The sequence below is a fragment of the Mustelus asterias genome, chromosome 19, assembly GCF_964213995.1.
Source record: "Mustelus asterias chromosome 19, sMusAst1.hap1.1, whole genome shotgun sequence".
NCBI classification, from domain to species: Eukaryota; Metazoa; Chordata; class Chondrichthyes; order Carcharhiniformes; family Triakidae; genus Mustelus; species Mustelus asterias.
In genome coordinates, this window is record NC_135819.1 from 31380857 (window position 1) to 31396459 (window position 15603).

At 46.5% G+C, this 15603-nt stretch overlaps 1 protein-coding gene across 1 annotated transcript in view; it reads left to right on the top strand.

Moving 5' to 3' along the window:
- Window positions 1–579: 579 nt before the first annotated feature.
- LOC144507601 (uncharacterized) overlaps window positions 580–15603 on the top strand; it is a 61264-nt gene continuing 46240 nt past the window's right edge. Inside the window, exons 1-2 of the mRNA XM_078234756.1 lie at window positions 580–646; window positions 2580–2707. Coding sequence (XP_078090882.1) covers window positions 2588–2707 — 120 coding nt within the window. The 5' untranslated portion in view covers window positions 580–646; window positions 2580–2587. The remainder of the gene's footprint in view (window positions 647–2579; window positions 2708–15603) is intronic.

The following is a 15603-nucleotide window of genomic DNA, read 5'->3' on the forward strand; positions in this document are numbered from 1 at the left end:
TCTTTGAGTCTATCTGGATAACCAGGATACTTTAAAATAGGAAATAGTTTGATATCCACCACCTCTGTACACTTTTCGAAACCTCAATACCAATAAAAATATTCTTAGTAACAAATGTTCTTTTGGAACATTTTCTGTTACAAAGAGAAACTTTCTCATATGCATAAATAAGGACTAATATAAAATTCAAATGATGTGTAGATGTTTATATGGGCCTTTTATGATTGATAGATAGCAACATTGACAGGTGGATGAATAGGCGGTTAGAGGGATAGATGGACAGACAGATAGATAAGCAAATAGACAGGCAGGCAGGTCGACAGACAGACTAACAGATAAACCTCCTGAGAGATAAATAGAAAAATAGGAGATGGACAGACAGACATTTAAACTGACAGGTGAACAGCCAGACAGACAGAAGGACAGTCAAGTGGATAGACAGACAGAGGGACAGATGGGTGGACAGACAGACAGAAGGGCAGCAGATAGAGGGATGGACAGACGGGTGGAAAGACAGAGGAACAGACAAAGGGACAGGCAGTCAGAGGGACACAGATGGACAGAGGAGCAGACAGACAGAGGGGCAGAAGACAGAAGGACAGACAGACAGAGGGACAGACAGACAGGCAGGCGAATAGACTTACAGGTGAACAGACAGACGCTGTTACATGGACAGTGTCAGGCTCCCGCTTTACCGGAGCCGGGACTCAGTCCCCCTGCTCCCTAATGCCTGCAAACTGGCTGCGAAGACTGCCCTCTCCCTCTCTCCCTCCTTCACTCAATTTCTCCCTCCCTCACTCACTCGCTAACTTCCTCCCTCTCTCCCAGCCGCTGCTCCATGGAAACGGGACAACACAGGCGCTGGCGGTCCCGGAGCGGCAGCGGAGGCGGTGCGGGTAAAGTGTCCTCACCCCCGGGGCTGCAGGGTTGGGGGGAAGGGGGCTGCAGGGTTGGGGGGGGGGGGGGGTGGGGGTTGCTGGGGATGGGGTGGGTGGATGATAGGGGGAGGGAGTGTTTGGGGGTTTCACGTAATGTATTCTATTGCTGTGAAACATTCTGGGACATCCTGAGGTCCTAAAAAGCACAAAATAAATCGAAGTTCTTCTTTCCAAATGTAATCCGGTGTTAGGAGAGTGGCAAATATTACTGCTTTTTGAACAGTGTCTCGGGATTGAGCAGATAGAAGCTTGGTTTCACACCTCATTCAAAACATAGCACCTCCAACAGTGCAGCATTCCTGTACCACTGCACTGGACGGCCTGCCTGGGCTACATGCTCAAATTCTAGCAGCAGCCTTGACTCAAGCTCCTGGCTCAGGGGGGAGAGAGTTACCAACGGAGCTAAACCTGACACCTGACGTCCTGTTCAGTCTATCATCATCTTCACTTCTACATATGATAGTACATCTATAGTCATTTGATGGTACATATGTGTATATATAGTCATATAATGGTACACATATAGTCATGATGGTGGTATATATATGTATATATATATATTCATATGATGGTATATATAGTCATATGATGGTACATAGATATATATATATATATTTATATATCTCTGAAACCAAACAGTATTATTTTAGCGCAGTCCAAATTTACAGAATATTCAGGTAAGATAACAAATTCCTTGGCGTTTTTAAAATCCAATCCTTTTTGGAAAAAGAATCTGGTGACTACCAACCTAGAAAGATGAGGGTTTATGTGCTGGGGAGCGAGAGTTCAGTGGTCAGAATGTTTCTGAGCTTGCAGCTTCTCTCAGCTGGGGATTTTCACAGTAATTCATTGCAGTGTTAATGTAAGCCTACTTGGGACATGAATCAATAAACTTCACTGTTTGCATTGTGTTCTGAGGCCTCCCCAAGATTCAGGGTTAGCAGAGGTGGGACACATTCAGACCCATGCAAGGAGTCTTTTTATTTCTTGAAGAATGGATTCCAATCCCTCAATGCACAGTTGGTATACAGCTTGCAGTATGGTGAACTGCACGGGTGCCTCCCGTGAGACTCTTTTGTCTTGCCAGTTCTGATGAACTCTGGGAAGACGAGGGTTATCCATTGCCACCACCTGAGGTTCCAGCTGAGGTTCCAGCTCACTCTGCCCCGGGCCAGCAAGTTGTCCAATCTAAACCGCAGCTTTGGTGTCAGCTTAAAATGCAGTATCATTGAATCCCTACAGTGCAGAAGGAGGCCATTCGGCCCATCGCGTCTGCACCGACCACAATCCCACCCAGACCCCAACCCCATAACCACATGCATTTACCCTAGCTAATCCTCCTGACACTAAGGGACCATTTAGCATGACCAATCCACCTAACCCGCACATCTTTGGAGTGTGGGAGGAAACCGGAGCACTCGGAAGAAACCCACGCAGACACGGGGAAAATCTGCAAATTCCACACGGACAGTGACCCAAGCCGGGAATCGAACCTAGGTCCCTGGAGCTGTAGGGCAACAGTGCTATTCACTGTGTCACTGTGCTGCCTGGATGGGATAAGTTCGGATGCGTAGTGAGCCCAGAGTTTGCGACGCGATTCCCGTTATTCGCTGAACCTTTCACATTACTTATTTCCTGCAGCTAACAAGATGGCAGATTGTGGATCCGTTGGCCAAAAGTCGGAGAAAGCTCAGCTACAGGAGCTGAATGAACGATTCTGTCATTATATACAAAAAGTGAAAAACATGACGGACCAGCTTGGAATGGGGGTACAGTACTGGCAATCCTTTTCCAAATGCTTCTTTTTGCTTGCGCTGCCCTGTCTCTGGGATGTTCGGATTCTGTGAAAGGCATGATGTGAATGCAAGTCTTTCATTCTTCAAACATTCTTGAAACATGCTGTATAGCAACGAAAATGCCCAAGGAATGAGAAAGTTGGAAGTCAATGGTTTCTGCCCCTGTTTTCAGATGAGTTAATCTCTCAGAGGTAGAAAAGTTGTGATAGCAACTGCAAAGTAGTAAATGTTTCACTCACATTGCCCATTTGGAAGGGGACTGGGAACCGTCACAATATTAAAATCAAAAAGGAAGCTGTAAAAGGGGAAGGGAGTGAAAGCATTTTCTTTTTTAACAAGTAAAATTTCTCAAATATTTACTTGGTCTTGAATGAATGTATTTTATTTGAAATATGCTTGAGAGGTGACTGATTAGCCATCCTAATGGCCTTTGTCATTGCAAACGTCCCCCACGGATAAACTGTTGGTACATGATGTGTGTCGATGGTTAAAATTAATATTAGCTATTTTGTTAAGAACCCCACTTAAATGTGAGGGTATTCCAAAACCCAGAAGGGTAACTTGGAATGCTGGTTCTTAAGAGGGTATTTTTTACAATGTGGTATAATGAGAGGAAAGATATGCAACCAGTGAGGGGATGGTCCAGCCTTGTCATAACCACTCAAATAAAGGAATGTATATTAATGGGTAAAAATCCACAGCAAGAAAGGTCACAATGCAAAACAAAAGTAAACTGAACCACAATAATGGCTACACACGCACATGCACTATATTCTGGAATTAACCCTGTTCCCTTCTATCTATGCCCCTGAACTCTGAGAAATATCCCTTGTCCCAAAACAATCATCCTATACAGTATAACTCAGTGAGCTAGTTCCAGCAAATGGTTACCACCCACAGGTTATCTTTAAGTTTAGGAGGCCTTTATTTGGTTCAGTGTGGCTTGTCTTGTAGATTTTTCAAATCAGCAACTGATAGTCTAGAATCCTGCTTTCTGGGAGTGTTCCTCTGTCCAGTTCAGTGTAGCTATGATATGATTGTAACCACCTCTGCTACTGGTGGACCATATTTCTCTTTTGACCTCCATCTATCTGAATGACTCACCTTAGAAGCCAGGCTTTTGATTTGATCTGATTTATTATTGTCACATGTATAGTATACAGTGAAAAGTATTGTTTCTTGCGCGCTATACAGACAAAGCATACCATTCATAGAGAAGGAAATGAGAGAGTGCAGAATGTAGTGTTACAGTCATAGCTAGGGTGTACAGAAAGATCAATTTAATATAAGGATGGTCCATTCAAAAGTCTGATGGCAGCAGGGAAGAAGCTGTTTTTGAGTCGGTTGGTACGTGATCTCAGATTTTTGAATCTTTTCCCTGACGGAAGAAGGTGAAAGAGAGAATGTTTGAGGTGCGTGGGGTCCTTGATTATGCTGGCTGCTTTTCTGAGGCAGAGGGAAGTGTGGACAGAATCAATGGATGGGAGGCTGGTTCGCGTGATGGATTGGGCTACATTCATGACCCTTTGTGTAGTTTCTTGCGGTCTTGGACAGAGCAGGAGCCATACCAAGCTGTGGTACAATGGGAAAGAATGCTTTCTATGGTGCATCTGTAAAAACTGATGAGGGTCATGGCAGACATGCCAAATTTCCTGAGTCTTCTGAGAAAATAGAGGCATTGGTGGGCTTTCTTATAGTGTCGGCATGGGGGGGAGCAGAACAGGTTGTTGCTGATCTGGACACCCAAAAACTTGAAGTTTTCGACCATTTCTACTTCATCCCCATTGATGTCGATGGGGGCATGTTTTCCATTGCGCTTCCTGATGTCGATGACTATCTCCTTCGTCTTGTGACATTGAGGGAGAGATTATTGTCGTTGCACCAGTTCACCAGATTTTCTATCTCTATCCTGTACTCTGTCTCATCATTGTTTGAGATCCGACCCACTACGATGGTGATGTCAAGAGCAAATTCAAAAATCGAGTTGGAGGGGAATTTGACCACACAGTCATTGGTGTATAAGGAGGAGAGTTAGGGGCTGAGGACACAGTCTTATGTACTCAGCCCCTTACTATACTCCTAGCATGTAACCATCCTTTAGTATATAGGTGTTAACTGCATCCTTATCTCTCTACATTGAACTCGTCTCTTTTGCAGATTTAACAGCTATATTCTATACTCTATTGTTTCCCGTTTCACTGAACTAAGAACATGTTTACCCTGTTGCTAAGCAAATTTGCACATCAAAATCTCTTCAGACAGCTCCAATCTTATCACTTCCTCTTTCACCACATTCTTCAGAATTAATTTTATCCAAACTTCCTGAGGCTTTAATTTATCCGATTCTTAAATCTTTATTCAAGCTTCTTGACAATGTAATGTCAATGAATTTATTTTACAAGAAAACCTCAATTGTAACAAAAGTCCATTGTTCAGTCGAAGAGAAGCATATTTTGCAAGAACAGAGGAAAAATAAATTAATTAAAATTGGTTACCCATCTTTTTAATGATTCACTAGTTGAAACAGACAGTGCATTCCAGATCTTAACCACTCAGTGGGAATCTGTCTCCACCACACTCTCAGACAGTGCATTCCAGATCCTAACCACTCACTGTGTGAATCTGTCTCCCCCACACTCTCAGACAGTACGTTCCGGATCCTAACCACTCGCTGTGTGAATCTGTCTCCACCACACTCTCAGACAGTACGTTCCGGATCCTAACCACTCGCTGTATGAATCTGTCTCTACCGCACTCTCAGACAGTGCATTGAAAATGCTAACCACTTGCTGTGTGAATCTGTCTCCACCACACTCTCAGACAGTATGTTCCAGATCCTAACCACTCGCTGTATGAACCTGTCTCCACCACACTCTCAGACAGTGCATTGAAAATGCTAACCACTCGCTGTGTGAATGTGTCTCCACCATTCTCTCAGACAGTACATTCCTGATGCTAACCACTTGCTGGTTGAATCTGTCTCCATCGCACTCTCAGACAGTACATTCCAGATCCTAACCACTCACTGTGTGAATCTGTCTCTGCCACACCCTCAGACAGTGCATTCCAGATCGTAACCGCTCGCTGTGTGAATCTGTCTCCACCACCCTCTCAGACAGTGTATCCCAGATCCTAACCACTCGCTGTGTGAGTCTGTCTCCACCACACTCTCAGACAGTACATTCCAGATCCTAACCACTCGCTGTATGAATCTATCTCTACCGCACTCTCAGACAGTGCATTGAAAATGCTAACCACTTGCTGTGTGAATCTGTCTCCACCACACTCTCAGACAGTACATTCCAGATCCTAACCACTCGCTGTATGAATCTATCTCTACCGCACTCTCAGACAGTGCATTGAAAATGCTAACCACTTGCTGTGTGAATCTGTCTCCACCACACTCTCAGACAGTACGTTCCAGATCCTAACCACTCGCTGTGTGAATCTGTCTCCACCACACTCTCAGACAGTGTATCCCAGATCCTAACCACTCACTGTGTGAATCTGTCTCCACCACACTCTCAGACAGTGCATTCCAAATCCTAACCACTTGCTGTGTGAATCTGTCTCCACCACACTCTCAGACAGTGTATCCCAGATTCTAACCACTCACTGTGTGAATCTGTCTCCACCACACTCTCAGACAGTGTATTCCAGATCCTAACCACTCACTGTGTGAATCTGTCTCCACCACACTCTCAGACAGTGTATTCCAGATCCTAACCACTCGCTGTGTGAATCTGTTTCCACCACACTCTCAGACAGTGCGTTCTGGATCCCAAATCATAGAAATCATCATAGAAACCCTACAGTACAGAAAGAGGACATTCGGCCCATCAATTCTGCACTGACCACAATCCCACCCAGGCCCTACCCCCATATCCCTATATATTCTCCCACTAATCCTTCTAACCTACACATCTCAGGACACTAAGGGCAATTTTTAGCATGAACAATCAACCTAACCCGCACATGTTTGGACCGTGGGAGGAAACCGGTGCACCCGGAGGAAACCCACGCAGACACGAGTAGAATGTGCAAACTCCACACAGACAGTGACCCAAGCCGGGAATCGAACCCAGGTCCCTGGAGCTATGAAGCAGCAGTGCTAACCACTGTGCTACCGTGCCGCCCACAGTGTTCACTGTATGAATCTGTCTCCACCACACTCTCAGACAGTGCATTCCAGATCCTAACCACACGCTGTGTGAATCTGCCTCCACCACACTCTCAGACAATACGTTCCAGACCCTAACCACTCGCTGTATGAATCTGTCTCCACCACACTCTGAGACAGTACATTGCAGATCCTAACCACTCGCTGTATGAATCTGTCCCCACCACACTCTCAGACAGTACATTCCAGATCCTAACCACTCGCTGTGTGAATCTGTCTCCACCACATTCTCAGACAGTACATTCCAGATCCTAACCACTCGCTGTGTGAATCTGCCTCCACCACACTCTCAGACAGTACATTCCAGATCCTAACCACTCGCTGTGTGAATCTGTCTCCACCTCACTCTCAGACAGTGCATTCCAGATCCATCCTAATCCTAAGGTGATATAAGGTCAAACAGCAGATCAGTGTCGTTTTTTTTTGAACATGATTGAATTATTTAGGCTGATACTTTGGGGACTATTTTACCAACATTTGTCAAAGAGATGGGCAGACTTCAAACTTGGAGAATTTCGGATCCGTCTTTTGGGCGTGATTTCAGGCCACCCCATACACACCACCCCATACACACTCAGCCTGTAAAGTCCTGAGCCTGCCTGTTACTGCCGAAGCCTGTGGGTGTGGCTTAACCTGCCCGAAACCCTGCAGAGGGAGGTAGTGCGCATGTGCAGGCCTCTGATGCTGCACATGCGCATTAGAAGTAGCAGGGATCCAACAGACAAAGAGAGAGCTCTCAGACCCCTGCTAGTGCAGGCAACCTGAAGTAGCTCTTTCCCTCCCCCCATCCACCTCCACCCCCCCCCCCCCCCCCCCCGCACCCCCCCGCAATCACAGGGTCTCGCGGCCTGAGATATACCACCCACCGATTCCCCCGCCATCCATACAGATCGCTGCCCCCCTTCCCCAACCGATCGTGGACATGTCATCCTCCCCCACTGATCACAGCCCCGCTGCCCTCCTCCCACCGATTGCTGCAGAGTGGCAGCGGGCCCCCTCTTCCTCCCCCCACCGATCGTTACAGGTCCCTCCACACATTTTCCCTACCCCACTGGCCCCTTCCCCACTAGCCCTGCCTCCACTGTTCCCACTCCCCCACGAGTCCCTCCCCCATTCACCCCTGCCCTTTGCACTGCCTGGTTGGCACTGCCCAAGGGGCACCCCTCCTGGCCCTTGGCCTCCCCTGGGAGCCTCAATGGCCTCCGGTTCCATTAGCGAGGGCAGGTCAACTGCTCCCTGTTCATGCGGAGCATGTCTATTCCTTGCCGGCGCTAACCTTTCCCGGCAAGGTCATAAAGGGGGGCAAGCCTGGCGAGAGGCTGACTGTGCCGGCACTCGTAAAATGGCACCAATCATGTTAATCGCTTTACACCCCACTTTACGATTGCGTTGCACCCGAAAATGCGCCCCCTTTATGTTTAATGACCCCAATAGCTTTCCTTACCCCCCTTATAATGCAAACAATATTGTATGAGTAAAGAATCTATTCCTGATATTCATCCTTTGGACTAGTTTCTATTTATCTATTTCTTTGAGTTGCTCTGAAGAAGCATTTTGTTTCTATCTTAGCCGCAGCATTTAATTTATTTGGTGCTTTGAGAAGGACCCGCCCTCTCAATTGCTTCTTTCAAGATGATAATATTTGAGCTTCTCTAATCTATCTCTACAGCTCATCTCATACACACAGAATGAATCTTCTTAATCTTTCTGTAATCCTTTCAAATAGATAACCCCCAGGGGAATATAAATAAATGGACTTGCCTTGAAGTGATAAAGAACAAAGAACCAAGAACAGTAGAGCACAGGAACAGACCCTTCGGCCTGCCAAGCATGCACTGATTACGTTTACCTATCTAAATCAACTGCTTATATCCCTCTATTCCCCGTATTAAGTATCTATATTCTCAACAGCACCTCCAAAAACTGCAGCATCCACCTGCTGGAAGGGCAAGGGTGCATGGGAACACCCATCACCTCTAAGTTGCCCACCTTCCTAACTTAGAGATACATTGCTGTTCCTTCATAGACATTGGGTTAGAGCTGCGCACTGAGCAGTGGGGAGGGATAGGGGGCAGGTGGTGGGAGTACCTTCATCACACGACCTGAAGCAGTTCAAGAAGGCCCACGGCCCCCTCCTCAGCCCACTGCCCCCTCCTCAGCCAAGGAGGGCAATAAACGCAGGCTTCGCCAGTGACGCCCACGTTCTGAGGATAGAAATGCCAAAGCTTGCCAGCATTCCCCCAGGCTGGAAAATCTCTCCTTTCCTTATTCCAGGTCACCAATCAAAGTGGCAGATTTACTTTGAAACAGTGAAACTCAGTGCTTGGATTCTGTGAAAACATTGTCTGGAATTTGATGACACTGGAGATTGTTGGCTCAAAAAACAGTGACAATGACTGTGCGGCCAAATTCCCCTCCAGCATTTTCAAGTTTGCTGATGACACCACCGTAGTGGGTCAGATCTCAAACAACGGCGAGACAGAGTACAGGAATGTGATAGAGAATCTGGCGAACTGGTGCGGCAACAATAATCTCTCCCTCAATGTCAACAAGACAAAGGAGATTGTCTACGGCTTCAGGAAGCATAGAGAAGAACATGCCCCTGTCGACATCAATGGGAACGAAGTAGAAAGGGTCCAGAGCTTCAGGTTTTTAGATGTCCAGATCACCAACAACCTGTCCTGGTCCCTCCATGCAGATGCTATAGTTAAGAAAGCCCACCAACGCCTCTACTTTCTCAGAAGACTAAGGAAATTTGGCATGTCAGCTACGACTCTCACCAACTTTTACAGATACACCGTAGAAAGCATTCTTTCTGGTTGCATCACAGCTTGGTATGGCTCCTGCTCTGCCCAAGACCGCAAGGAACTACAAAAGGTCATGAATGTAGCCCAATCCATCACGCAAACCAGCCTCCCATCCATTGACTCTGCCTACACTTCCCGCTGCCTCGGAAAAGCAGCCAGCATAATTAAGGAACCCACGCACCCCTGACATTCTCTCTTCCACCTTCTTCCATCGGGAAAAAGATGCAAAAGTCTGAGGTAGCATACCAATCGACTCAAGAACAGCTTCTTCCCTGCTGCTGTCAGACTTTTGAATCGGCCTACCTCGCATTAAGTTGATGTTTCTGTAACTGTAACATTACATTCTGCACTCTCTCCTTTCCTTCTCTAAGTACGGTATGCTTCGTCTGTGTAGCGCAGAAAACAATACTTTTTATTGTATACTAATGCATGCGACAATAATAAATCAAATCAAATCAACCCTAACAACGATAAGAACGCCAATTGTCTTGTTTGCTGATGTTTTGAAGATGCCAATTTAAGTAGCCTGAGCTCCATAAGATCATAAGACATAAGACAAAGGAGTAGAATTAGGCCACTCAGCCCATCAAGTCTGCTCTGCCACTCAATCATGGCTGATATTTTTCTCATCCCCATTTTCCTGCCTTTTCCCTGTAACCCCTGATCCCCTTATCAATCAAGAATCTATCTATCTCTGTCTTAAAGACACTCAATGACCTGGCCTCCACAGCCTTCAGCGGCAAAGAGTTCCACAGATTCACCACTCTCTGGCTGAAGAAATTCCTCCTCATCTCTGTTTTTAAAGGATCGCCCCTTTAGCCTGAGGTTGTGGCCTCTGGTTCTAGTTTTTCCTACCAGCGGAAACATCCTCTCCATGTCCACTCTATCCGGGCCTCGCAGTATTCTGTAAGTTTCAATAAGGTCTCCCCTCATCCTTCTAAACTCCAATGAGTACAGACCCAGAGTCCTCAACCATTCCTCATACGGCAAGCTCTTCATTCCAGGGATCATTCTTGTGAACCTCCTTTGGACCCTTTCCAAGGCCAGCACATCCTTCCTTAGAAATGGGGCCCAAAACTGCTCACAGTACTTCAAATGGGGTCTGACCAGAGCCTTATACAGCCTCAGAAGTACATCCCTGCTCTTGTATTCTAGCCCTGTCGACCTGAATGCTAATATTGCATTTGCCTTCCTAACTGCCGACTGAACCTGCACGTTAACCTTAAGAGAATCTTGAACAATGACTCCCAAGTCCCTTTGTGTTTCTGATTTCCTAAGCATTTTCCTATTTAGAAAAGTCTATGTCTCCATTCCTCCTTCCAAAGTGCATAACCTCACACTTTTCCACATTGCATTCCATCTGCCACTTCTTTGCCCACTCTCCTAACCTGTCCAAGTCTTTCTGCAGCCCCCCGCTTCCTCAATACTACCTGTCCCTCTACATATCTTTGCATCATCTGCAAACTTAGCAACAGTGCCTTCAGTTCCTTCCTCCAAATCGTTAATGAATGTTGTGAAAAGTTGTGGTCCCAGCACCGACCCCTGAGGCACATCACTAATCACCGGCTGCCATCCTGAAAAAGACCCCTTTATCCCCACTCTCTGCCTTCTGCCAGTCAGCCAATCCTCTATCCATGCCAGGATCTTACCCTTAACACAGCTTTATTCACACAGCAAATATTTAAATCTGCAGCCTGTATGTTGTGATGGCCGTCTGTCTTATTGAGGGATATTTAGGAGTTGTCTCTAAGACTTGTGGCAGATGTCAGTTTGGTAAGTCCTCATCAGTGCTATGTCCTCCTGGGATTAATAACTTGCCATCTGACAGCAGAGGTTTTAAACAGATTCACCCAAATCATTTGAGCAGTGAAATGAATATGTTCTCCATGAGGATTTTGCATCTTGTATTTATTAGACGTTGACAACAACACAAAAAATGAAGTTCCCAGAAAGATAGGTGATTTCCTGTGTGAATTTTAAACTGTCACCTTTCCCACTTGACATTTTGAACTTTAATGACGTGGCTGGAGGTTGTGATGTGTTAATGAATGTTTCGAAATACTGAGAGTTTCTTCCCCCCCATTGTTTTATATCCTGTTTTACTTCAGATAAAGCCATGGAAAGGTGATAGTAGACTAGTCACGGGGTGTTTTCATTCAATAGCTGACTGAGTCCTGTGTTTCCTCTTCTCTGCAGAATCAGTGATCGGTGTACTGCTGCCTCACTGTTATCTGCCTAATTTAAACAAATCCTATCTGTACACAGCACCACACAAACAATGAGGTACATTTGTATCTTTACAGCTTTCCTGGTGCACTGGTTCTGTGACAAATAGCACCCTCCATTCACTTTACAATAGAAAATTGAGGGAGTGACGTTTATGGGACCAAGTACCCAAATCCCAACATGTCTCTCTGACAACTCTCTTGCACATTTCAAAAAGAAAACTTCAAATAAGGCTTTAAAAGATATCGTGGAATGTCTAAACTCTTTCAGCTTAAGCTTCACACCAGACAGAAGTTATACTGCAGCTGGTGTGACCTAATTGCGCACGTTTCGTGTGAAGCTGAAAGGTGCAGATTGAGGAAAGTATCTCATGAGGAAAAGCCAATGGCACAGTGGTTAGCACTGCTGTCTCACAGCGCCAGGGATCCGGGTTTGATTCCCGGCTTGGGTCACTGTCTGTGCAGAGTCTGCACATTCTCCCCGTGTCTGCGTGGGTTTCCTCTGGGTGCTCCGGTTTCCTCCCACAGTCTGAAAGACGTGCTGGTTAGGTGCATTGGCCATGCTAAATTCTTTCTCAGTGTACCCGAACAGGCGCCGGAGTGTGGCAACTAGTGGATTTTCACAGTAACTTCATTGCAGTGTTAATGTAAACCTACTTGTGACACTAATAAATAAACTTTAAAAAACTTCAAGTGTTTGATAGGGTAGATCGCAAGAAACTGAAAATGAAGGAAAAAAACTTGAGTTTATATAGTTCCTGTCACGAACAACCTCACCACAACCAATGACATGCAATATTTGTGAAGTATAAACTGTTGAAATGCAACCAACAGGCAGTCAATTTGCGCAAAGGAAGCTCCCACAAACAGCAATGCAATAGTGACTGGATTCTTTTTGGAGTAATATTAGTTGAGAGATAAATATTGGTCAAGATATTGGGGAGAAATTTCCAGATCTAATGATGGTGGACAATTAAACAACTAACTGGCGGAGGGGGCTCCACAAATATCCCCATCCTCCATGATGGAGGATCTCAGCATATCTGTGTAAAAGATTAAGTGGAAGCAGTGACTACCATCTTCAGCTAGAAGTGTCAAATAGATGATCCATCTCGGTCTCTCCCAGAGGCCCCAGCATCACAGGCGAAATCTTCAACCAATTTGATTCACTCCACAGGGAACTACTGGAGGCATGGATACTGCACAGGCTTTGGATCGTGACAATATTCTGGCAGTAGTACTGAAGACTTGTGCTCCAGAACTAAATGTGCCCTTAGTTAGCCAAGCTGTTCCAGTACAGCTACAACACTGGTATCTACCCGGCAATGTGGAAAATTGCTCGGGTATGTCTTGTCCACACGAAACGAGACAAATCCAATCTAGCTAATTGTCACTCCATCAGTCTACTCTCGATCATCAGTAAAGTGATGGAAAGGGTCATCGACAGAGTTATCAAGCGGCACTTACTCAGCAACAACCTGCTCACTGACGCTCAGTTTAGGTTCCGTCAGAGTCACCCAGCTCCTGTCCTCATTACAACCTTGCTCCAAGTTAAAATCCAGAGTGAGGTGAGAGTGACTACCCTTGACACCAAGGCAGCATTTATGGCATCAAGGAGCCCTAGCAAAACTGGAGTCAATAGGAACCAGGGGGAAAACTCTCCGCTGGTTGGAGTCATACCTGACACAAAGGAAGATGGTTGCGATGATTGGAGTTCAATCATCTCAGCTCCAGGGCATCTCTGCAGGAGTCCCTCAGGGTAGTGGCCTAGGCCCAACTATCACAACTCATAGAATTTGATTCTCAAAAAATTGCAATGATCTCCCCCCCCGCCTCCCCCCCCCCCCCCCCCCCCGCCCCCCGCCCCCCCCCCCCCCCCTGCAACTTTCCTATCTCTTGTTGGCATTCTCCTCCTTCTCCGATACAAATTCATCCTGACATTCCGGCTCCCGGAAATCCCAGTAACCCAGTACCCTAATGTCCCTCCCCGCACTCTGTCCCCCAGAGTTGTACCTGAACTCTCTTTCTCCTCTGCTCTGTGTTATGTTGGCGCTCTCTGTCCTCCCCCGAAGCACCCCCCTCTTCCACCGCATCCCCTCCAGACACAGCATCCCACTTTTCTCCTCCTCCTCCCATCGAGTCCTATCCTCTTCCTTTGTGCGACTTCACGTCAGGGCACTTCTCCTTCTGTCTCTTTCTTTAGCCTTTCATTACCCTTTACCCACTATTTTATCTGTTGCCATCCATTCACCTCTCCCTCAATTGCTATTTCCCATTGCTTCTCTTGTCCTTTCCCTTTCCAGCCAGTTCCACGATGCATGTCCATCACTCTTAGTACTATCAATTCTAATCTGAAGTTTATTTATTAGTGTCACAAGTAGGCTTACATTAACACTGCAGTGAAGTTACTGTGAAAATCCCCTAGTTGCCACACTCCGGCGTCTGTTCGGATACACTGAGGGAGAATTTAGCACGGCCAATCCACCCAACCAGCACGTCTTTCGGACTGTGGGAGGAAACCGGAGCACCCGGAGGAAACCCACGCAGACACAGGGAGAACGTGCAAACTCTACACAGACAGTGACCCAAGCCGGGAATTGAACCCGGGTCCCTGGTGCTGTGAGGCAGCAGTGCTAACCACTGTGCCACCGTGCCGGCCCTCCCTTCATTCTACCCCACCATTCCACATTCACAAAATCATAGAACTCCTACAGTGCAGAAGGAGGCCATTTGGTCCAAATCCCACCCAGGCCCTATCCCTGCAATCCTACATATTTACCCTGCTAATCCCTCCGACACTCAGGGGCAATTTAGCATGGCCAATCCACCTAACCCGCACGTCTGAAAGACGTGGATGCAGGGAGGAAACTGGAGCACCCGGAGAAAACCCACGCAGACACAGGAGAATATACAAACTCCACATAGACAGTGACCCGAAGCCAGAATTGAACCTTGTTCCTTGGTGCTGTGAGGCAGCAGCGCCAACCACTGTGCCACCGTCTATACAATTTGCCACTCTCCTTGCAAACTAGTTTCCCCTCTCTCATAGAACATAGAACATAGAACAGTACAGCACAGAACAGGCCCTTCGGCCCACGATGTTGTGCCGAGCTTTATCTGAAACCAAGATCAAGCTATCCCACTCCCTATCATCCTGGTGTGCTCCATGTGCCTATCCAATAACCGCTTAAATGTTTCTAAAGTGTCTGACTCCACTATCACTGCAGGCAGTCCATTCCACACCCCAACCACTCTCTGCGTAAAGAACCTACCTCTGATATCCGTCCTGTATCTCCCACCACGAACCCTATAGTTATGCCCCCTTGTAATAGCTCCATCCACCCGAGGAAATAGTCTTTGAACGTTCACTCTATCTATCCCCTTCATCATTTTATACACCTCTATTAAGTCTCCCCTCAGCCTCCTCCGCTCCAGAGAGAATAGCCCTAGCTCCCTCAACCTTTCCTCATATGACCTACCCTCCAAACCAGGCAGCATCCTGGTAAATCTCCTCTGCACTCCTTCCAGCGCTTCCACATCCTTCCTATAGTGAGGTGACCAGAACTGCACACAATATTCCAAATGTGGTCTCACCAAGGTCCTGTACAGTTGCAGCATAACCCCACGGCTCTTAAACTCCAACCCCCTGTTAATAAA